Source organism: Nicotiana sylvestris, chromosome 8, assembly GCF_000393655.2.
Source record: "Nicotiana sylvestris chromosome 8, ASM39365v2, whole genome shotgun sequence".
NCBI classification, from domain to species: domain Eukaryota; kingdom Viridiplantae; phylum Streptophyta; class Magnoliopsida; order Solanales; family Solanaceae; genus Nicotiana; species Nicotiana sylvestris.
Genome location: NC_091064.1, coordinates 170,425,701 through 170,449,453, shown reverse-complemented (window position 1 = coordinate 170,449,453; position 23,753 = coordinate 170,425,701). Strand labels below are relative to the sequence as shown.

The window sequence follows — 23,753 nt, the reverse complement described above, 5'->3', positions numbered from 1 at the left end:
GGCAAACTCTGCTAACGGCAAGAACTGAACCCAAGAACCTCCAAAGTCAATAACACATGCTCTGAGCATATCTTCTAAAATACGAATAGTACGTTCGGAATGTCCGTCCATCTGAGGATGAAATGCTTGCTCAACTCGACCCGCATACCCAACTCACGTTGTACTGCCCTCCAGAAATGTGAGGTAAACTACGTACCTCAGTCAAAAATGATAGACACGGGTACACCATGAAGACAAACGATCTCAAGGATATAAATCTCCGCCAACCGCCCATAAGAATAGGAAACTGCCATAGGAATGAAATGCGCTGACTTAGTCAACCTATTCACAATAACCCATACTGTGTTGAACTTCCTCTGAGTCCGTGGGAGTCCAACAATGAAGTCCATAGTGATACGCTCCCACTTCCACTCAGGAATCTCAATCTTCTGAAGCAAACCACCAGGTCTCTAAGGCTCGTACTTTACCTGCTAATAATTCAAACACTGAGCTACATATGCAACAATATCCTTCTTCATCCTCATCCATCAATAATGCTGCCGAAAGTCCTGATACATCTTAGCGAAGCCCCGATAAATAGAATACCAGGAACTATGGGCTTCCTCTAGAATCAAATCACGAAGTCCATCCACATTGGGCACACAAACTCGGCCTTGCATCCTCAAAATTCCATCATCTCCAACTGTAACCTGTTTGGCACCTCTGTGCCGCACTATATCTATAAGGACAAGCAAATGAGGATCATCATACTGCCAATCTCTGATATGCTCAAATAATGAAAAACGAGCGATTGTGCAAGCTAGAACACAGTTGGGCTCAGAAACATCCAACCTCACGAACTGATTAGCTAAAGCCTGAACATCCAAAGTAAGCGGTCTCTCACCGACAGAAATATATGCAAGGCTGCTCATACTGGCTGACTTCCTACTCAAAGCATCGGCCACTACATTGGTCTTCCCAGGATGATACAAGATGGTGATATCATAGTCTTTCAATAGCTCCAACCACCTCTTCTGCCTCAAATTTAGCTCCTTCTACTTGAACAAGTATTGCAAACTCTTGTGATCCATGAACACCTCACATGACACGCCATATAAATAATGCTTACAAATTTCCAGCGCGTGAACAATGGCTGCTAGCTCCAAATCATGAACTGGATAATTGTTCTCGTGAATCTTCAACTTCCATGAAGCATATCCAATAACTTTGCCATTCTACATCAACTCCGCATCAATTCCAATACGAGATGCATCACAATATATTGTATATGGCCCTGAACCTATGGGCAATACCAACACCGATGTCGTAGTCAAAGCTGACTTGAGCTTCTGAAAGCTCGCTTTACACTCGTCTGACCACCTGAACTATGCACCCTTCTGGGTCAACCTGGTCATCGGGGCTGCCATAGATAAAAAAACCCTCCACAAACTGACGGTATAACCCATCAAACCCAAGAAACTCCAGATCTCTATAGCTGATGTGGGTCTAGGCCAGTGTTTGACTGCCTCAATCTTCTTAGGATCCACCCCAATACCCTTTGCTGATACAACATGACCCAGGAATGCTACTGAACTCAACCAAAACTCACATTTCGAAAACTTAGCATACAATTGGCTATCTCTCAGAGTTTGGAGAATGACTCGAAGATGTTGTTCGTGCTCCTCTCGGCTGCGGGAGTAGATCAAGATATCATCAATGAAAATAATCACAAAGGAATCCAGATACGGATTGAACACCTAGTTCATCAAATCCATAAAAGCTACTGGGGGATTTGTCAATCCAAATGACATTACTAAGAACTCATAATGCACGTACCGAGTGCGAAAAGCTATTTTAGGGACATCAGATGACCTAATACTCAACTGATGGTAGATAGATCTCAAATCAATCTTCGAAAATACCTTGGCACTCTGAAGCTAATCAAACAAATCATCAATCCTTGGAAATGGATACTTGTCCTTGATGGTGACTTTGTTCAACTGCCGATAGTCTATGCACGTCCTCATCGACCCATCCTTTTTTTCTTAACAAACAACACTGGCGCACCCCAAGGCGAGACATTAGGTCTGATAAGCCCATATCAAGCAAGTCTTGCAATTGTTCTTTTAATTCTTTCAACTCTGGCGGGGCCATACGATATGGCAGAAGAGAAATGGGTTGAGTGACCGGAGCCAAATCAATGCAAAAGTCAATATCCTTATCGGCTGGCATCCCTGGCAGGTCTGAAGGAAATACCTCGGGAAACTCCCAAACAACTGGCACAGAATACATAGAAGGAACCTCAGCACTAGAATCACAAACATAATCCAAATAAGCCAAACACCCCGTCTCGACCATACGCTGAGCCTTCATATAAGAGATAACCATGTTGGTAGAATGACCAAGAGTCCCTCTCCACTCCAAACGAGGCAACCCCGACAATTCTAAGGTCACGGTCTTAGTGTGACAATCCAATATGGCATGATAGGGTGACAGCCAATCCATCTCCAAAATGACATCGAAATCCACCATATCGAGGAGTAGGAGATCTACGCTAGTCTCAAGACCCCCAATAACAACCACACATGAACGATAGACACGATCTACAATAATATAATCACCCACCGGGATGGATACATATACGGGAGAACTCAAAGAATCACGAGGCACAACCAAATATGAAGCAAAATAAGAAGACACATAGGAGTATGTAGACCCCGGATCAAATAGAACTGAAACATCACTACTACAAACCAGAACAACACCTGTGATAACTGCATCGGAGGACTCAGCCTTAGGCCTGGCTGGGAAAGCATAACATCGGGGCTGGGCCCCACCACTCTAAACTACATCCCTAGGACGGCCTCTTGATGGCTGGCCTCCCCCTCTAGCGGCCTGACCTCCACCTCTAACACCTCGATCCCTACCTCTAGTTGGCTGAGCGGGTAGTGGAACACCCGGTGCCAGAACCATGGCACGAGAACCCTGATGCTGAGAATTACTCGAGGCTCGAGGGTAAAATCTAGCAATGTGCCTCGTATCACCACAAGTATAACAAGACTTCAGGTGCTAAGACTGCTGACCCTGAAACTGATCCTGACAGCCTGAGTAACCACCCTGAAAACTCTGGAGCGGAGGTGCACTAATAGGAGTTGGTGGTGCACTGTAGGGTAGCTGATCAGAATACTGCATATGAGAACCACGGCCACCTTAAGCACCGTGAGAAGCCTGAAGTGCTTAATGAAACGGCCTGGGAGTATAGCCTCTGCCAAAAGAATCCCTGCCTCCAAACGAGGCACCACTGAATATGCCACAATGATGAGGCCTCTTGTCAGACCCCTGATTGCTCCCCTGAGCTAGAACCATCTCAACCCACCTGGCCACATTGGCCGCATCCTGAAAAGAAATCTTGATCCCTGTCTCCTTAGCCATCTGAAATCTAATAGGCTGAGCGAGTCTCTCAATAAACCTCCTCACCCTCTCTCTCTCTCTCTCTCTCTCTCTCAGTGGGGAGTATAAGAAGAGCATGACGAGCCAAATCAATAAACCTTGTCTCCTACTGCGTGACAGTCATATAACCATGCTAAAGATAATCGAACCACCTGCGGTACTCCTCTCTTTAAGTGACGAGAAGGAACTTCTCGAGAAATAGCTGCAAGAACTGGTCCCAAGTGAGAGCTGGTGACCCAGCTGGTCTTGCCAAACAATAATCTCTCTACCATTTCTTGGCAGAACCTGACAGACGGAAAGCACCAAAGTCGACCCCATTGGTCTCCACTATCCCCATATTCTGTAGAACCTCATGACAGCTGTCCAAATAGTCCTAGGGATCCTCTAAAGATATACCAACATATGTAGTAATGAAAAGCTTGGTGAAGCTGTCCAATCTCCACAAAGCATCAGAAGACATAGTTTATCCATCACCAGTCTGAGCTACAACACCCGGTGGAACTACCCCAACTGGCTGAGCTACTAGAGTCTGAAACTGGGGAGCCATTTTCTTCGGAGTGCGAGTAGCGGGAGTTTGTGCTCCTCCCCCAGCCTGAGAGATGACTGGTGCTATATGAAGTATGCCTGCCTGAGTGACACTCTCCATAAGGCCCACTAGATGGACCAGAGCATCCTGGAGTACTGAGGTAGCAATGAACCCCTCTAGAACCTGAGCTGGCCTCGCTGGAACAGTCTGGGCCGGAACCTCATCATCAAACTCTACCCGAGGCTCTGCTACTAGTGTTGATGCTCTGGGCTGAGCTTTGCCCTTGCCGAGACCGTGCTCGGCCTCATCCTCTACCCCTTGTAGGAGCTGTCATTGGGGCTCGAGCTGCTGATCAGTTGATGAAGTAGCACATGTTCTCGCCATCTGCGAAAGAACAGAGTAGAAGTTCAATTAGCATTGAGAAATCGAACAGCACAACAGAGATGAATAGAAGCGAAATTGTTCCTAACTCTGTAGCCCCTAGGGGATAAGCACAGACGTCTCCGTACCTATCCCTCAGACTCAACTAAGCTTGTCCGTGAATTGTGAGACTTAAGCAACTTAGAGCTCTGATACCAACTTTTCACGACCCAAATTTTTCATCGTCGGGACCGTGAAGGCGCCTAACATTGTACTCGCTAGACAAACCAACGTTACAAATTATTTCACATTTTTCTTTTATCTTTTAACAATTTACATGTGAACAAAAGTAAATCAGCGGAATAAATGCGGAAGAATAGAATATAACGGAATATCTTAATACTAATAATGAAACCATAATAAAACTCTACCTAGAACTAGTGTCACAACTCACGAACAGTCTATGAATACTACAAACAATGGTCTGAACAAAGAAATATACATCTGTCTAGAAAGTAGATAAAACGGAAAAGAAATAGGAAGAAGGGGACACCAAGTCTTGAAGACGCCTGCAGGACTACCTTGGGTCTCCAATGGACTGAAGGCAGCCACCCGAACTCTACTCACAAGGTCTGGCACCGAGATCTGCACAAAAAGTACATAGTGCAGTATCAGTACACCCGACCCCATGTACTAGTAAGTGCCGAGCCTAACCTCGGTGAAGTAGTGACGAGGCTAGGACATGACAACCAACATAAACCTGTGCAGTTAGACAATATACTAACAGAATAACAATAATAGAAGCTAAACAGAAATTAACGGGAAGGGGCAACATGCTATGGGGGTACCAGAATAAGGAATCACAGTAGTAACAAAAATTAAATAATTATTGCACTTGAACCGATAACAGCAAATAATCACAGCAAATAGAAAATGCACGGCATCACCTTTCGTGCTTCTACTCTAAATCCTCACCATTCAATCAATAATAGAAATGTGCACGACATCACCCTTCGTGCTTTATCACTCTTCCTCACCATATAAATAATAGAAATGTGCACGGTATCACCCTTCATGCATTATCTCTCTTTCTCACCATATGCATCAATATAAATGTAAATATGCAAGGCATCACCCTTCGTGCTTTATCACTCTTTCCTCACCCAAACAATAAAAACAATAACATCCCAGCAAGGAAATTAGCTATAACCAATCTCGCTTCAACAGTTAAATTCACAATGTAAGTCTCAACTTGAGTCAACACTCAACAATAACCTAATAACAAGAAAATATAACCAAACTTGTTCAACATGAAGAGTAACCAGCTTAAGCATGAACAATACGTGATAAGAGACACAATGGTTACAAGTATAGGGCTCATTTGCATACTATGACCCAACAACAATGTATAGATACTCGTCACCACACCTATATGTCGTACTCAATAATCAAACACGTAGAAAGTAAGATAACAACACCTATTCCCTCAAGCTAAGGTTAGACCAAACACTTACCTCGATACCACGGCCAAAAATTAAGCCTCAATAACAGCTTTTCCTTTGATTTCCACTTCCAAACCATCCGAATCTATGCATAATTAACTAATTAACATTAATTAATGCTAAATAAACCAATTCTAATGCATGAGTATAGATTTCCCAATATTTTTCCCAAAAAGTTAAAAACCGACCCCGGGTCCGCTTGGTCAAAACTCAAAGTTCGAAACAAAACCCGACTACCATTCACCCACAAACCCAAATATACAATTGGTTTTGAAATCCGACCTCAATTTGAGGTCTATATCCCCAAATTTTGAAATTCCTAAATTCTACCCAAAAACACCCAATTTTCCATGAAAAATACTAGATTTTGAGATGAAATCATGTAAAAAGATGAAATAGATTGAAGAAAATGAGTTAAAAATTATTTACTTATGATTTGGGGAAGAACTCTCCTTTGGAAAATCGCCTATGAGAGCTTAGGGTTTGAAAAATTGAGAAATGAGTTCAAAATTCCATCCAAGTGATGTTTTGATCAGGTGCAGATGTCGCATTTGTGAAGCTTGCAAATGCGAGACAGACTTCGCAAACACGAACCTGCTGCATGTCTACTCCTCTCGCAATTGTGAGCAATTTGTCGCAATTGTGCAGGTTGACCCTCCCTGTTGACTTCGCAAATGCGAAGAAGTGTTCGCAATTGCGAACTATGCTGGCATGGGCTTCTTCACAATTGCGATAAAGCCCTCGCAATTGTCAAGCCTGTGAGGCTCGCAATTGCGAAGCCTGACCTCGCAATTGCGAAGCTTGACCTCGCAATTGCGAGATCAGAGCCTGCAACAAATACTAGATGCGACAACAATTTTTCTAAGTCCAAACTCACTCTGAAGCCTATCCAAAACTCTCCCGAGCCTTCGGGCTCCAAATCAAACATGCACGCAAGTCTAAAAACATCATACGGACTTGCTCGTGCGATCAAATCGCTAAAATAACATTTCAAACAACGAATTTAACACCAAAACTCATGAAATTCATAAGATAGTTCAAAATTTCTATTTTCTCAACTCCGATTTATATCAATTCTCTTTCGTTTTTCACCAAATTTCACAGATACGACTTAAATACTATATTAAACTTGTACCGGGCTCTAGAACCAAATACATTCCCGATACCTACGAGATTATACACTATTTCATTTCTAAAAATCCTTATATTTTCCAGCAAACAATTTTCTTCAAAAATTCATTCCTCGGGCTAGGGACCTCAGAATTCGATTCCGAGCATATGCCCAAGTCCCATATTTTACTACGGACTTTACGGGACCGTCAAATTACAGGTTCGGGTCCGTTTACAAAAAACGTTGACCGAAATCATTTTTAGTTAATTGTAAAGGCAAAATTATGTGAGCACGTGATTTTTGCCCCACATGAATTACTCCTACGGAATTCTAGAGAATTAAATTTTTTTCTTTTAGTTGTTTGTCATTTTAGTAATTATTGTAGAATTGTCTTAATTATTTGCATTTTTCTATGCATATTTAATTTTATGAAAACACAAAAATATTTGGCATTTGCATTTAGGATTTAATTTACATTTTTTTAGATATAAATTAGTTGTTTTACAAAATGAAAAATCACAAAAAATAACTCACTTTGCATTTTTACCTTTTTAATTTTGAATTTTATGGTTTTTCTCTTAATTTAGGAGTTATTTAATTTTTGTAAATGCTATGAATAGTAATTAGTTTAATTTTGTTTTAAGAGTTAATTTAGGTTTTAATTTAATTTGAAAAGAAAAGGAAATTTGAAATTGAAAAAAGAAAAGAAAAGAAAATGAAGGAAGGCTGATTTTTGGGCTATTAAATTTCCCCAGGCCCCAATCCAAGTTCCCCCAAGAGACCCATTCAATCCAGCCCAACTCCACCCCATACCCGGTCTGCCCATTTAAATTAACCAAATGACGTTGTTTGGAGTTCGGCCCCTTAGAATCGATCCCAGCCTTCCATCCCATCTCATCCACCGGCCACGATGACTTTCCCCAATTTAATTAAATATGCCCGAAACCCCTAAAAACAACCTAGTCCAAACACCCCTCGTCTGTCTCTCTCATCTTCCTTCGATCAAAACCCTTATGCTGCCTCCAAATTCTGCCATTCCCACCGGTTTGAAGCTCCAATCAACCCCAAACTTCGACCTTACAACCCTCACTCACCCCTGATTCCTAGTCTACCCCCATATCCTTTCAAATCCTCACCAAATGGAGCCAATCTTGGATCTGAAAAGAAAAAGCAGAAGACAAAGAAAATCACCCGAGTTTTTCCAGTTTTGACGAGTGATTAAGAGTCGAAACTGGCTTTGTTCGTCTGTTCTCAACAAGAACACACGATTAAGGCCAATTTTGGCTCAAAATCGAGGGTTCCAGAAGTCTTTTCAAGCCATTGCCCGCCTGTTTATTCTAGTTATTTCGGTGTTTTCCTCGTTTTGTCTTTGTTTATTCATATTCTCATCTTTTTCTGCTTCTTTCCTTTTCTTTCTTATTTTTTCTATTTCTTCAAATCATTTTGTATGCATGCTAGTTTTAGAATTATCTTTAGTTAGCATGTTTTTTAGTTTATTTGATTTTTGTTATTTAACTATGCTTGAGTTTCCATCTATTTCTTTTTGTTTCTTTAGATTACTGGCTTCAGAAGCTCCTTAGAACTCTGTTGGCCCAGTTTATGGAGTGGCCTTCTTCTGGTTTTGGAATCAAAACCTTGGGTTTTTCGTAGGTTAAAGGCCCAAAGAAAAAGGGGAGTCAGTCCGAGTGGCAAGCCCAGGTTTGGGGTTGAATCTTGGGTTAACTTGACCTATATTTAGTTTGATGGTAAACAACAAGGGTTACAAGGGCATTTGGGGAATTTTAAGTAAGGAGAATCTTGTTTAACTGATTTGGAAACTTCTTGGAAGGTGGGGCTTGGGTGTAGTTTAACAAGCAGCTTAGGAATTCTGGGTAAAAGTGAACAAAATGAAAATCAAAAAGGGTAATGGGTAAAATCTTGAACCATTTCTGCTGCCCTAGAGTTTCTCTATAAAAGGCATGTTTCTTCTTTTTCAAGTCAGATTTTTAGAGATTAAGAACACTGAAAATTGAAAAACGGCTGAGCTAAAAAGAAGACTGAAAATCTCTTTGTATTTTGGGTCGAAATCTGTTTGGTTTTACTGTTTAGCTTCATATCTTAAAGCTTTTCAAGAATTTCTAGTCCATTTTGGAATTCAAAGAATGGTTTAAAAGCTGGTTTAGTCGTTGTACTATTGTTGCTGACCTACTGTTGCTGCTACCTCTTGATCTCAAGCTATTTTTCCTGTTTATTTGCTATATTTGGGTACACATCTCGAATTCTGAAAGATGTAAAGTTTGTCTTGTTGGATTTGAAGAATGAAGATCCTCAGATTTTTACTTGATACTTTCTTTTGTTTTCTTTTCATGTGACTTGTTAGTTTATTTCCTTTGTTTTAACATATTAAGCACTGATGTCATACCATGGACATTATAACTTGTATTGGGATTTATATTTGAACTTTGTTTTGTTGGTCTGTTTCCAGCTTGTTCTTTAAACTATTTCTGCCAAGTTTTTTTTCGGTTACCTGTACTGTCATGTTGAGGATTCAATTGGGATAAGTAGCACTACTTTGGGCTTTGACTAAGTTAGTTCAATCTCAGTAATGTTTAATTTCAGGTTAACTTCATTAATAATTTTGGCTGTTTAGAATTTTCCTTTTAATTGAATCAACTCAAGGGCTATGGGGTCATTGTTGAGGACTTTCAGTTGAATCCATGTTACCAAGCATATGCACATGTTTTGAAATCTTATTAAGTATTCTGATGAAAACTGAAGTGAATCTTGTTATGTTTTGATAGTAAAATCAATTGTGTGTGAATCATTATAATGTTTAGATGCTGCACATTTCAGCATAGCATTAGGATTGGCCCTTAGTTTGTGTTTAAAATGTGTAAAGCGACTTGGGTGGCCTGAGGCAATATGGCTGTTGGGCCTCGAACGATGCCAGATATAGGCCCAAGTCGAATAGCCCAGTCTCAAGTTAGGCATTTCAGTTTAGGCATATTTGTTTCATTTCCCCATGCATAATTATATGTGATGAGTTACCTGAACTTCAGAAGTTCTTGTGATCATTTGGGTTTCAAGCTCTTGCAATAGGCCTCACAGCTGGGCCATTGTCTTAGCCCATTTAGGCTAAAATTCTCTCGTTAATACTGCTCTCAATTTGGGCTTCTTGGGAGCCCAGCTCTCTTTTGGTTTTTGCCATGCAATTTCGCAAGTGACACTTGGGCCTGCGGCAGGCCTAGGCCTTCCAAATAACTGAACATTCGACTCCTTTTAATGTTAGTTCTTTAATGATTAAGTTAGCTTGATGACATTATTCTAATTGACGAGACAAGAGACGGCGTCAATGAGAGGCTAGAGATTTGGAGACATGCTCTTGAGTCTAAAGGTTTCAAGTTGAGTAGGACGAAGACGGAATACCTCGAGTGCAAATTTGGAGTTGAGCCGACAGAAGCGGGAGTTGAAGTGAGGCTTGACTCTCAAGTCATTCCCAAGAGAGGTAGTTTCAAGTACCTTGGATCGGTTATTCAGGGGATCGGGGAGATTGACGAGGATGTCACACACCGTATAGGGGTGGGGTGGATGAAGTGGAGGTTAGCGTCGGGAGTCTTGTGTGACAAGAAAGTGCCACCGTTACTAAAAGGTAAGTTTTATAGAGCAGTGGTTAGGCCTGCCATGTTGTATGGAACTGAATGTTGGCCGGTAAAGAACTCACACATCCAGAAGATGAAAGTAGCAGAGATGAGGATGTTGAGGTGGATGTGCGGGCATACAAGGATGGATAAGATTAGGAATGAAGATATTCGAGAGAAGGTGGGTGTGGCCCCCATGGAGGACAAGATGCGGGAAGTAAGACTCAGATGGTTCGGGCACATTCAGAGGAGGAGCACTGATGCACCGGTGAGGAGGGGTGAGCGACTGGCTGTAGTGGGCACGCGGAGAGGTAGAGGAAGACCTAAGAAGTATTGGGGAGAGGTGATCAGACAGGACATGACGCGACTTAGGATTACTGAGGACATGGCCCTTGATAGGGAATTATGGAGGTCGAGCATTAAGGTTGTAGGTTAGGGGAGGGTGTGAATATTTCTACAGCACAATAGAGGGAGACTATCCAGTTAGGAGTTAGACTAGGAATGTCATTGGTCGTCTATTGATGCAGGGCTTTCCCTCTAGTTGTACTTATACCAGCCACCTATTTCGTATTTCGTATTTTGTATCCTGTATTTCATATTCCATATCTCTTATATATTGTTGTTGTTATTGTTGTTATTTTTATTACGCATTTTTTATGGTACTAATATATCAGTCTCCTATTGTTTTTTTTGAGCCGAGAGTCTCCTGGAAACAGCCTCTCTACCCTTCGGGGTAGGGGTAAGGTCTGCGTACATATTACCCTCCCCAGACCCCACTTGTGGGATTATACTGGGTCGTTGTTGTTGTTGTTGTTGTGTTAGCTTGAACTATTCGCCTAAAAATAAAATTCAAATTCTCTTAGTTTTTAATTAATTAGATTCCTTTAATTAGTTTGAGGTGTGCTGTATTAGCCAAATACATAATTTATGGCCCTCAAAAATTAGTTCAAACATCCTTTGAAAAATAGGCTTGAGGTGTGACATTTTCATTAAATAACCCATGGCCCTCATTTAATTAATAATAACTCTTTTAGAATCGAGGTGTGCCATTATTAAATTTTCTATGGCCCTCGCAAACTTTGCTAGTAATCTGAAATTTCGTAGTGGCTTTAGGCGCGCTATTTAATTTGATTTCCTTTATTTATTAAACTCGGGTGTGCATTTCATGTGACCCAATTTCAACTTTCAACAACGTTAAATAAAATGTATTGTGGACCGCTGGTGCATTTCATGTGGTGTGGTTCAAGGCGCGTTTTAAATGACGTTGAAGCTTCCTAAAATAATTAAAAGCGGTTAAATAAATTAAAATATACCATAGGCTAAAACATGTATTAAAATCAGATAATAGGCCAATTATATTAGTTTAAGCAACCGTGCTAGAACTACGAAACCCGAAAATGCCTAACATCTTCTCCCGGGTTAATAGAATTCCTTACTTAGAATTTCTGGTTCACAGACTTCAAAAGGAAAGTCGATTTTCCTCGATTTGGGATTTTAAAATAAACCGGTAACTTGGGACACCAATTAAAATATTCCAAGTGGCGACTCTAAAAATTAAATAAATAATCTCATTTCGAATAATGTCACTTTAATTGGAAAAACTTCTTATTTACCTTCGGGTGTGTAAAAAGGAGGTGTGACAGCTCTGTCGACTCTGCTGGGGATCCAAACTCAAAACTTCAGTTCAGGGTTTAAGAATTTGAGCTTAGAATAATTGTTACAGTTGGCTTGTTTTATCTGATATTTACATGTTGAGCCTAATGTGCTAAATGTCGTTTTTACCGCTTTGATATTGTTTGGATTGTATATAAATTGCTACAAAACCCTCTTCTCTTTGAGTCTTCTAAATCATCTGGGAAGTGTGCACTTCGTGTGACTTCTTTTCTATTAGAGTCTTATCCCAAATTTAGAACAAGGTTCGGACAAGTTGCAAAGCCGGTGAAGCTTCTGTATTCCCAGTACGCTGCCCCCCATCGGCTCGAGTTGTCCACTCGAGTAAGCTAGGTCTAGAACAATACACCCAGGTTTAAACCTAGTATAACAAAATCTCATGCCGGATCCTTAGTAGGAACGCTTGTTTACATCACGTGCATTTGACTTTGGAGACTCAACACAGGGGTTGGGTCTGTCTAGGACGGGTGTACCCAAAATGAAAAGACTATCCTGATGTATTCTACTTGCTACTTGTGCATTTATTTGCTTCGGATTGCATGTTGGCCGGCTTATGAATAGTGGAGAAAAGTTGCGAAAAAGAAAAATCAATTTGAGGGCTGAGAGAGATAATCACTTATTTTTGAAAAAAAAAACAATGTCTAAAAAGTACCGAAACTCTGCCGAAATTTTGGAAAAAAAAAGAAAATTTATTTTTAAATATTTAGTATTTGCTATGTCAAATCTGCCCAAACTACGCCAGTTTGATTCCCACCGGATGTGGGATACATAGGCAACCCCCATCGGGTCCAACTTCATTTTTGCAAAAATAACCCAAAAAGAACAAAAATTTTAGTGTTTTGTCAGGTGATGTCATTCTTGCCTAAAATAGCCAAATGTCCCCCAAAAGGGCGCCGGAAGGCTGTTTTTGCAAGAACAGACACCTATGATCTCTTTTCAAATTTTTGGCCGTTTAGCATACACAGCCCTAAAATCTTCTTTTCTGAAGTGTTGAAGAGCTGTATTTGCAAGGCCGGGCTTTTGTTTTGAAATGAAAAATTTTGAAAAAAAAAATTGATAACTTTTTCTTGAGTCAAAATGAATCATGCTCTTTTAACTGAATCACCCTAATAAATGTGCAGGATGAACACAAATGAAAATGAACCCTTTGCAGTTCTTGAGGAAATCCCTTTACAGCTCCATATGTGGTGGAACGACTTAGGAAAAGTCAGCAGAGGGACTGTGGTAAAAGTTTTGGGTGACCTCGTGGGACTTCTGAAAATCAAGCCGAGGTTGGATGTGATTGAGGCCTTGATACTTTTCTGGGACCCGACTCACAATGTGTTTCACTTTTCTGATTTTGAACTCACCCCCACGCTGGAGGAAATTGCGGGCTATGTCGGTCTTAGTGGGAACCTCAGAAGTCAGTACCCGGTATCGCCAAGAATAGTGTCTCCTCACAAGTTTCTAGATATGTTGAGTATTAGTCGGGAGGTTTAGGATGGGAATTTATCCGAAGGGTTTTGCACTTTCCACTTCTTGTACCAGCACTATGGCAATCCCCACGGTTTTGAAGCACCGGATACTGGTCTGACCCATGCAGGAAACAAAGATAAATGGGAGGCACGGCGGGGTTTGTCCTTTATAGTAGCATTCTTGGGTGTCATAATCTGCCCAAGAAAAGATGGCAACACAGAATTGGGTCTTGTGGGAATGGTCGTGGTCATGATTAAGAAAGCTAACGACACTCTTGTTCCAATGATCTTAGCTGAGATTTACCGAGCCTTAACCATCTGCGGATAAGGGGGAAGATTCTTCCAGGGATGTAACCTGCTACTATAACTTTAGATACAAGAACATCTTTGTCACCGTGTGGGGTATATGAACTACAACATGACTGGTCTGAATTGCATCGAAGAGTAAGGAAATCGAGTGGCGGGTGTTGAATTTACAGAAGGCATAGAGGCTTGGTTTGCGCACTTGAGTTCTTTAACTTCGGACAAAATTGAGTGGACTTTCGGATGGCTCCCTGTCACTGAAGTCATCTACATGTCAGCCGAGGTGTGCTATCTTCTCCTAATGTGTCTCCGGAGCGTTCAGCCATACGCTTCTCATAGGGTGTTTCACTAACTGGGTAGGTTCCAAACTATTCCCCATGACGAAGATCTGAGCCGACAAGTCATAGAATTGGGTCCAAAAGTTGTATTCCCAGAAGGAAAATTCATCAGATTTGGAATGAGTGCATATTTCTAGAACCAAAGAATCTGGTGCGGGATCTATCTAAAGGCGAGTTAGACCCTAATTACATGAATTGGTTTAGTAAGAGGTTTCAAATCCCTCGAGAGCCTGAAACGCCTGCTAAAAGACCCCACGTCCAGCAATTCACTGACGATTCGCAAGAGCAATAGGGGCTGGCTGGCGAAAGAGGCAAGCTATAGGGCCAAGATAAGTAAATTGGAGGGACAAATCAGGGACCTCAAATTTGACAATAGTGTACAAGCTGCTGCCAACGAAGGGGAAAAGAAGAAGCTGGCTCAAGAAAACAAAGCCCTTAGAGATCAGATCCAGAAAATGAGAATAACTACTAAGAACCAGGAAAGAAGTCGAGCAGATGAAAGGCTTATAAGTGGTCTTAGAAAGAAAGTAATCGAGTGTCAAGATGACTTGGAAAAATTTGAGGCTAGTCTAGCAAGAGCCCGAGCATAGCTGACAAAGAATGCATAAGGACGGGTGGAGTTTGTACGGTAGTTGAAAAGAAAATATGAGGGAACAGTCACAGATTTGAAGAGGAAGCTTAGCTGGAGGAAGATATGCAATAGTTGCAGAGTCAACACCATCATGACACCCAAGTGCTAGAAGCTAGGACTCAGCAAATCGGGTGTTTGCTATAAGAAAAAGGTATCATCCGGGAGAGGGTTAGAGCAATTGCTGACTACATCGTCATGAAGTGCCATGAATGTGAAGACATGACCAGAACCACTTTCTTTGCTGCAGTAATGACATTTGTTCACCAAATAATGAGTGATCTGGAGCGTCTTCAAAGGGATCTTGCATATAGGCTCGTGGCAAGACCAAATGATGTCCCACGGGCCCCAGGAGTAGAAGCACTTATGTACTCTTGATTTTCATTTATCGAGTCTGTATTTCAGTTTTTAGTTTAAAATATTGTTTGAGTATGTTTGAGTCTTTTGTAATAGAAAAGTTTATGAGTTTTATGAAAATTGAAAATTCCCAAAAAATTGTTTCCTTATTTTTCGTACTTATTTCTTGAACTACGTAATGATCTGATTCACGCGATGTCGTGATACGTAGGCAATCCTCATCGGATCCGGTCATGATTTTGTAAATAACTCAAATAAAAAGGGAATGTGGGAAGGAAAGAACCTAAAGAAAAACCAAAAAGAAAAAAAAAAGAGAAAAGAGAGCCAAAGAAAAACCAAAAGAAAAGCGAGAAGAGCAATAAAAGATAGAAAAACAGGAATAAGAGGAGAAGCATCAAAGATCCAAAGTGGAAAGAAAAGAAAATTGGGAAAACAAGCAAGAGCCGGGATGAAACATGCAACCGTTGCGAAACATGTAGAAATACCTTTAACTTTATAGGTGCATTCACATCCCAATGTGCGACTACCTATGTGTTAATTGCATCAAACTGGACGGTTTGTTGTCTACTGTTAAGTACAAGTTCTATATTAAGGTGGTTGGTTTTGTGGTAATCTGGCTTCACATCCGTACTTCACAAGGTCAAAAGGAAGTGTTGAAATGTCTTCGAAAAGTCATCTAACAACAGTTCCTATCCTGGAGGATAGCCCGATCTCGGCCATCCCAACTTCCAAGTCAGCAACTGTTGAGGAAAACAGAATTGTGCATCTCCGCATGATGGAAATATGGGACGCCTGGTCCAATGGCAGAGAACCACCGAGTGCGATACCTAGATTCCCTGAGCTACTTCCCAGGGCAAGTGGGACTTCCAACGTCCCCATAAGTTATCCAAATACCCCACTGGGATATCCTACCATCTCATCCCACTTTTCTGGAACACCTTCTGAGACTCGCCCCCAGGATTTAAAATTAGGTGCGGCCTCAAACATATTCACCGCGCTACCTTGTTCAGCTACGGCACAACCTACTATACCTGGGCCTAGCTTTGATCCATTATCCTTCACCTTTCAAGTACCATCTTTCCCACTGGAACCTATCCAGTTCACTACTAATTCCTACCCTCAACAACCCCGGTACGAGTTTACCGCAGGACAGGAGAAAACCACAAAGAACCCTGAACAAGAGGAGATTACCCGAAAAATGAGGAGTATGGATCAGAGTCTCAAAAATATACAGGGTTTGAGGGGGCAAAATAGTGTATCCTACGCTGATCTGTGTATGTTCCCACACGTGCACTTACCCTTGGGTTTCAAAACCCCGAAGTTTGAAAAGTATGACGGGCATGGGGATCCCATAGCCCACCTCAAGAGGTACTGCAACCAATTGCAGGGAGCAGGTGGAAAAGAGGAGCTTCTCATGGCTTATTTTGGAGAGAGCCTGGTCGGCACTGCTTCTAAATGGTACATGGATCAGGATATATCTCGGTGGCATATTTGGGACGACCTGGCTCGGGATTTTGTCAGGCAGTTTCAGTATAAAATCGACATAGCCCCTGATAGGAATTCGTTGTCGAATCTCAAGAAGAAGTCCTCGGAAAGCTTCCGAGAGTATGTTGTCAAATGGCACGAACAAGCGGCCAGAGTCAAGCCTTCAATGGATGAAACAAAGATGGTTAGTGTTTTTCTTCAAGCCCAAGTTGTTGATTATTTTTAGAATATGATGTGCGGGATAGGAAAACCGTTTGCCGAGGCCAAAATTGGTGAAATGGTTGAGAATGGTCTAAAAACAGGGTGCATATTGAGTCAATTTGCTATAAGGGCTACCTCCCAAGCAATTCAAGGTGGGTCTGGAGGTGTAACGAACCGAAAGAAGAAGGAAGAAGTGGCAATGACAACTTCAAGTGTAAGAAAACCCCATCCACCCAGACCTTACTTCCCTGCAAAAACCCCACAACATTCCTATCCCCATCAGGATGTGGCCTATTCTATGGTTCCTCAGCCATACGCAGTGATGAATGCCCAGCCCTACGTTAGGCCACAATAATAGTTCAACCAAAACCGAGCTCCATTTCCCAGAAATCAACCTCCTTGCCAAGCTCACTATAATCCCTAACCTCCACAAAATAACTTCCCCTACAATGCTCGTGCCCGGGAACCACCCAGGATGGCAAACTTCATGCCCATTGGTGAATCATATTCTAGCCTTTTCCCTAAACTTGTTCAGATGGGTCTGTTGCAGCCTGTACCCCAAACCAGGCAAAACCCAAAGTCGCCCTCCTACAGAGCCGGTACTCAATGTGCTTACCATTCGGGAGCGGAAGGGCATGATACAGATGACTATTGGACCCTGAAAAAGGCTGTTGAAAATATCATAGAACAAAAGCGGATAGTGCTAAAGGCCGAAGACATTCCTAATGTGACCAATAATCCATTACCGGCTCACAACAATGGACCGGTTATTGGAATGATTTACGAAGATAAGGAGTTTGATCATGCTTTGAAAGCCATAATTGCAATTACTGATGTTGAAAAGAAGCCAAAGGCTACCGCAAAACAAGACAAGGGGGAGAAGAATAGTAAACCCACCCCTCAAAATATAGAAAAAGAAGTGGAAACCAAACTGGGGCAACGCCCTCAAAAGATGACGTTCTCTATGTTCCCCGGGGTCACAGGAAAGAACAAGTGACATTGAGCCCTTCAAGAAGGTTTGAGCTAAACAAGGGATCTAAAATGTATGTGCCTAATGGGATCTATGTGGTACGGGGAATAGTAATTTCATCAAGGTTGAATGAGCCCGTAGTTATTGGCCGCGCACCGCAGAGGCCCATGACAGATCCTACTACCATCCCATGGAATTATAAAAAGGCAGTAGTAACCTACAAAGAAAAAGAAGTTCTGGGAGAAGCAAATGAAACCCGGATAAGAATACCTCAATCTAGAGGAATTAAATAATGCCACGAAGAAGCGTTTCCCCCTCAAGAAACCAGTTAGTGCCAAAGAAGCAGAAGAGTTCTTCAGGAAAATGAAAACTGCGGACTATGAGATAATTGACCAACTCCGAAAGTCTCATGCTCAGGTCTCTTTGTTGTCTCTGTTAATGAATTCAACCGAGCATTAAAAGGTGTTGATAAAAACCCTCAATGAAGCCTATGTCCCAATTGAAACCACTATTGAGCAACTGGAAAGGATGGCAAAGAGATTCTTCGCAATCAATCAGATCTCCTTCAGCAAGAATGATTTGCCCCCGGAAGGGGCCACCCACAACAAAGCCCTCCATTTGACAATTAAATGTGAGGGATACTATGTGAAAAGGGTCATGCTGGATGGCGGATCCGGAGTGGATATCTGCCCTCTCTCAACTTTGCAAAGAATGGAGATTGGGACTGAGAGAATCAGGCCCAACAATGTCTTTGTGCATGCCTTTGATGGCATTAAGAGAGACATCATAGGTGAGATTGATTTGATTCTGACTATTGGTCCGGTGGATTTTGAGGTGACCTTTCAGGTCCTAGACATGGATACTTCCTATAATTTCCTCTTAGGAAGACCTTGGATTCACGCGACAGGGGTCGTACCTTCTACTCTCCACCAGATGGTGAAGTTTGAATATGAAGGTCAGGAGATTGTAGTCCATGGAGAGGACGAGCAGTCGATTTACCAGGACCCGTCAGTCCCATGTATCGAAGCTAGGGAAGGAAGTGAACACATAGTCTATCAAGCTTTCAAGGTTGTGGTCTCAGACCAATGTGAAGAAGGAAGCCCTTGTCCTCAACCCTTTCTCTCAAATGCGTCAATTATGGTTGCCAAGGAAATGATCAGGCATGGTTATAAATCCGGAAAGGGGATCGGGACGTCATTGCAAGGAATCACAGAACCTATCACTCTGGCTGCTAGCGAGAAGTTCTTTGGTGTGGGTTTTTAAGCCACGCCAACGGATGAAACATGGGAAAATGAGAGAAAGAACAACGGTTGGGTCTTGCCTCAACCGATCCCGCATCTGTTCGAAACCTTCGTCAGGCCCAAGTACAATGAAGAGGAAGAAGATGAGGCCTTCACGGCCGAGGAAATAAAAGAAATATGTGGATCCATAAGGCAAATACTGTATGAAACCCACATGGTTCAGCTGGGAGAAGGCTCGAGCACTGCTGAGGTGTTGTATATGGGGCCCAATGCCAAGTTACAAAATTGGAAGGCTACTCCGTTCCCAGTCAGGTGGGAATCCCGGTAGTTCAGTCTTGCAACCTTTTCTACATCATGAGTTATTTAGGGTGTAACTCGGATGTTTCTTTTAGTTTATTGTCTTTAATTTCCAATGTAAACCCTGTTATCTTCAAATTTCAATAAAATGAAATCAATATTTCATCGTTCATCTCTCTTTATTCTTTCTGATTTTTGTTACTTTTTCTTATTTCTTCTTTTAGTTCTAAAAATGCGGCTTTAAATAACATGACATGGTTGTGTACTTCATGCCCAGATCTAAACACGTTGTATAATTGTGAAATAATGAATCAAGGACCGGAATATGATGAAGAGGAGGCTTTTAGGGAAATAAATTGAGAATTGGAACAATTTGAGAATAAACCTAAGCCGAAATTAAATGATATCGAGCTGGTTAATTTGGGTAGTTCTGAAGAAGTCAAACAAACCAAGATAAGCATTCACACAGATGAAAAAACCCGGGACACATTGATCCAACTTTTGTTTGAATTCAAAGATGTGTTTGCTTGGTCATACGATGACATGCCAGGAATAAGTGTCGATTTGGTAGTTCACAAGTTGCCGACCTACCCCGATTATCCTCCTGTTCAGCAAAAGCAAAGAAAGTTCAAAACTGATACCAGTGACAAGATTAAAGAAGAGGTCACAAAACAGTTGAAAGCGGGGGTGATCCGAGTGGTCTGATACACCACATGGTTGTCTAATATAGTTCCCGTACCAAAGAAAGACGGGAAAACTCGAGTGTGTGTGGATTATAAAGATCTGAACAAAGCAAGTCCCAAGGACAACTTCCCTTTGCCGAAATCCACATCCTTGTTGATAACTGCACCAAACATGAGATACAGTCTTTCGTGGATTGTTATGCAGGATATCACCAGGTGTTGATAGATGAAGAGGATGCGGAAAAGACAGTTTTCACCACACCCTAGGGCACCTACTATTACAGGGTTATGCCTTTTGGTTGAAGAACGCCAGGGCAACTTCTATGAGGGCCATGACTGCCATTTTTCATGACATGATGCACCAAGAGATAAAGGTGTATGTGGACGATGTGATCATCAAATCCAGGACCCAGGACGACCATGTTTAGGACCTGAGAAAATTCTTTGAGCGGCTGTGTAAATATGGTTTGAAGCTAAATCCGACCAAATGTGCATTTGGGGTTCCGTCTGGCAAACTTTTGGGATTTATAGCCAGTCGGAGGGGCATCGAGTTAGACCCAACAAAGATAAAGTCTATTCAATATTTGCCTCCTCCAAGAAAGAAAGAGGTTATGAGCCTACTGGGAAGGTTGAACTACAATAGCCGATTCATTGCTTAGTTGACTTCCACGTGTGAGCCCATCTTCAAGTTGTTAAAGAAAGATGTAACTATTAAATGGACGGATGAGTGTCAAGAAGCCTTTGACAAAATCAAAGAATATCCGTCGAACCCGCCAGTCTTGGTCCCACCTGAATCGAGGAGGCCTCTGTTCTTGTATCTGATAGTCTTGGAAAATTCCTTCGGCTGTGCCCTCGGGCAACACGATGTGACTGCAAAAAGAGAGAGCAGGCAATCTTCTATCTGAGTAAGAAGTTTACCAGTTATGAAGTCAAATACACTTTGTTGGAAAGAACTTGTTACGCCCTAACTTGGATCTCTCAGAAGCTTAGGCATTACTTATTGGCCTACACCACTTACCTCATTACCAGGTTGGACCCTCTGAAGTATATATTCCAGAAGTTGATGCCCACAGGGAGGTTAGCAAAATGGCAGATCCTGCTCATTGAATTTGACATAGTCTATGTCACCCGCACGGCAGTGAAAGCCTAGGCTCTAGCAGATTACTTAGTTGAAAACCCTGTTGATGATGAATACCAGCCTTTGAGCACATACTTCCCGGATGAAAAGGTAAATTCAATTGAGGTAATATCCGAAGACACCAATGCTTGGAAAATGTTCTTCGATAGAGCTGTGAACGCAAAAGGCGTTGGAATTGGGCAATCTTGATCTCACCCACTGGTCAGCGTTATCCAGCCACAGCCCGGCTTTGGTTTTTCTGAACAAACAACATTGCCGAGTATGATGCCTGCATTACGGGTATGAATATGGCAATCGACCAAGATGTGGAAGAATTATTGATCATGGGAGATTCAGACCTAATTATCCGACAAGCTCAGGGAGAGTGGGAAACTCGAGATGTCAACCTTATTCCTTATAGGAAATATGTGGATGATCTTAGTAAACGGTTCAAGTCAGTCGAGTTCAGGTACATTCCTCGTTTTTACAATGAGTTGGCCGATGCACTCGCTACTTTGGCATCAATGTTGCCATATCCAGGCAATCTCCACATTGACCCGTTGGAAATCCAAATCCGAGAAAGGTATGGTTACTGCAATACGGTTGAGGCAGAACCGGATGTTCAGCCATGGTATCATGATATCAAGAGATTTCTGAAAACTAAAGAATATCCTGATCTAGCCAGTGGAGGCCAAAAAAGAACTATTAGATGACTTGCAAGCGGTTTCTTCTTGAGCGGCGAGGTCTTGTACAAAAGGACTCCAGATCTCAACTTGTTAAGATGTGTTGACGTCGAAGAGGCCGGAAGAATCATGTATGAAGTGCACGCAGGAGTGTGTGGACCCCACATGAATGGGTATGTTTTGACAAAGAAGATATTTCGAGCAGGCTATTATTGGATGACTATGGAAAAGGATTGCTTCAGTTTTGTCCGGAAATGTCATCAGTGTCAGGTGCACGGTGATCTGATCCATGCACCACCTACAGAACTACATCCTATGTCAGCACCTTGGCCATTTGTTGCCTGGGGTATGGATGCCATTGGATCGATCGAGCCAAAAGCTTCAAATGGACATAGGTTCATATTGGTCGCCATCGACTACTTCACAAAGTGGGTTGAAGCAATTACTCTCAAATCTATCACTAAGAAAGCGGTGGTAGACTTCGTGCACTCCAATATCATCTGTCGTTTTGGTATTCCTGCAACTATCATTACGGATAATGTTGTAAACTTGAATAGTCATTTGATGAGGGAGATATGCGAACAATTCAAGATAACGCATCAGAACTCTACCCTTTATTGGCCTAAAGCTAATGGTGTTGTTGAGGTAGCAAACAAGAACATCAAAAAGATTTTGAGAAAGATGATCCAAAGTTCCAAGCAATGGCATGAAAAGTTGTCGTTTGCATTATTGGGATACCGCACTACTGTGCGCACATCAATCGGAACAACCCTATATCTTTTGGTTTATGGCACAGAAGTCGTGATACCCACAAAAGTTGAAATCCCTTCTCTTCGAATTATTGTTGAAGCTGAAATTGAGGATAGTGAGTGGGTTAAAACCCATCTAGAACAGTTAACCCTAATTGATGAAAAGCAAATGGCTGCAGTCTGCCACGGGCAGTTGTATCAACAAAGAATAGCCCGTTCCTACAACAAGAAGGTGCAACCTAGGAACTTTGAAGTGGGGCAACTCGTTTTGAGGCGTATTCTCCCCCATCATCAGGAAGAAAAGGATAAGTTCGCTCCTAACTGGAAGGGCCCATACATTAGCAGAAAATAGTTGCCAAAAGGGGCGTTGTACCTGGGAGACATCGAAGGAAATGACCCTAAAATATCTGTAAATGCACACGCAGTCAAAAGGTATTATGTCTAGTCTTTCTGCAGCAACAACATTATCCGTTTGGGATGACGAAGGCTTTCATTCTCGCTACCCCAAACACTCAATCCTTTGCTAACCCTTTGAGTCGGTTACCTTTCTTTCATTATCCTCTTTGGAACCTGAAGACGTTTGTAAAAAAAATCATCATCAAAACAAAAGAGAAGGAAAAAATAAAAAAACAACAAAACAACAAAACAAAATATTTTCCTGAACTACGTTCGACTTGATTCCAAAAGGATACGTAGGCAGCCTCTCTCTGGGGTTTAGTCATACCAAAACAAAAATACAATTTCCCCTAGAAGTGAAACTGGGGCAGATGTTATAATGGTTCGGCGGTGATCCCGCCTGAATAGTTCCAAAGTTGTAATTTGATCCAAATTCTTTTTACCCAAGCCTTGTTCAAGTCCTTCCAATCAATCGGTGAAAGGTTTTCAAAATCGGAGAATGCAGTTGTTAGATCCGATGCAATCAAGATGAGAGAAATAAAATGAGAGAATCTTATTGGTGAAAACCCACGGGCACCGTAAGGCGATAGTGAGCAGAGAATTGAAATGAGAGAGTCTTGTTAGTGAAAACTCAT

At 41.8% G+C, this 23,753-nt stretch overlaps 1 protein-coding gene across 1 annotated transcript; it reads left to right on the top strand.

Annotated features, from left to right (window-relative positions):
* The first annotated feature begins 21,598 nt into the window (after positions 1–21,598).
* Positions 21,599–22,003, top strand: LOC138875995 (uncharacterized). The gene has a single exon (XM_070154879.1). It carries the CDS (start codon positions 21,599–21,601, stop codon positions 22,001–22,003), a length of 405 nt encoding a protein of 134 aa, XP_070010980.1.
* The last annotated feature ends 1,750 nt before the right edge of the window (positions 22,004–23,753 follow it).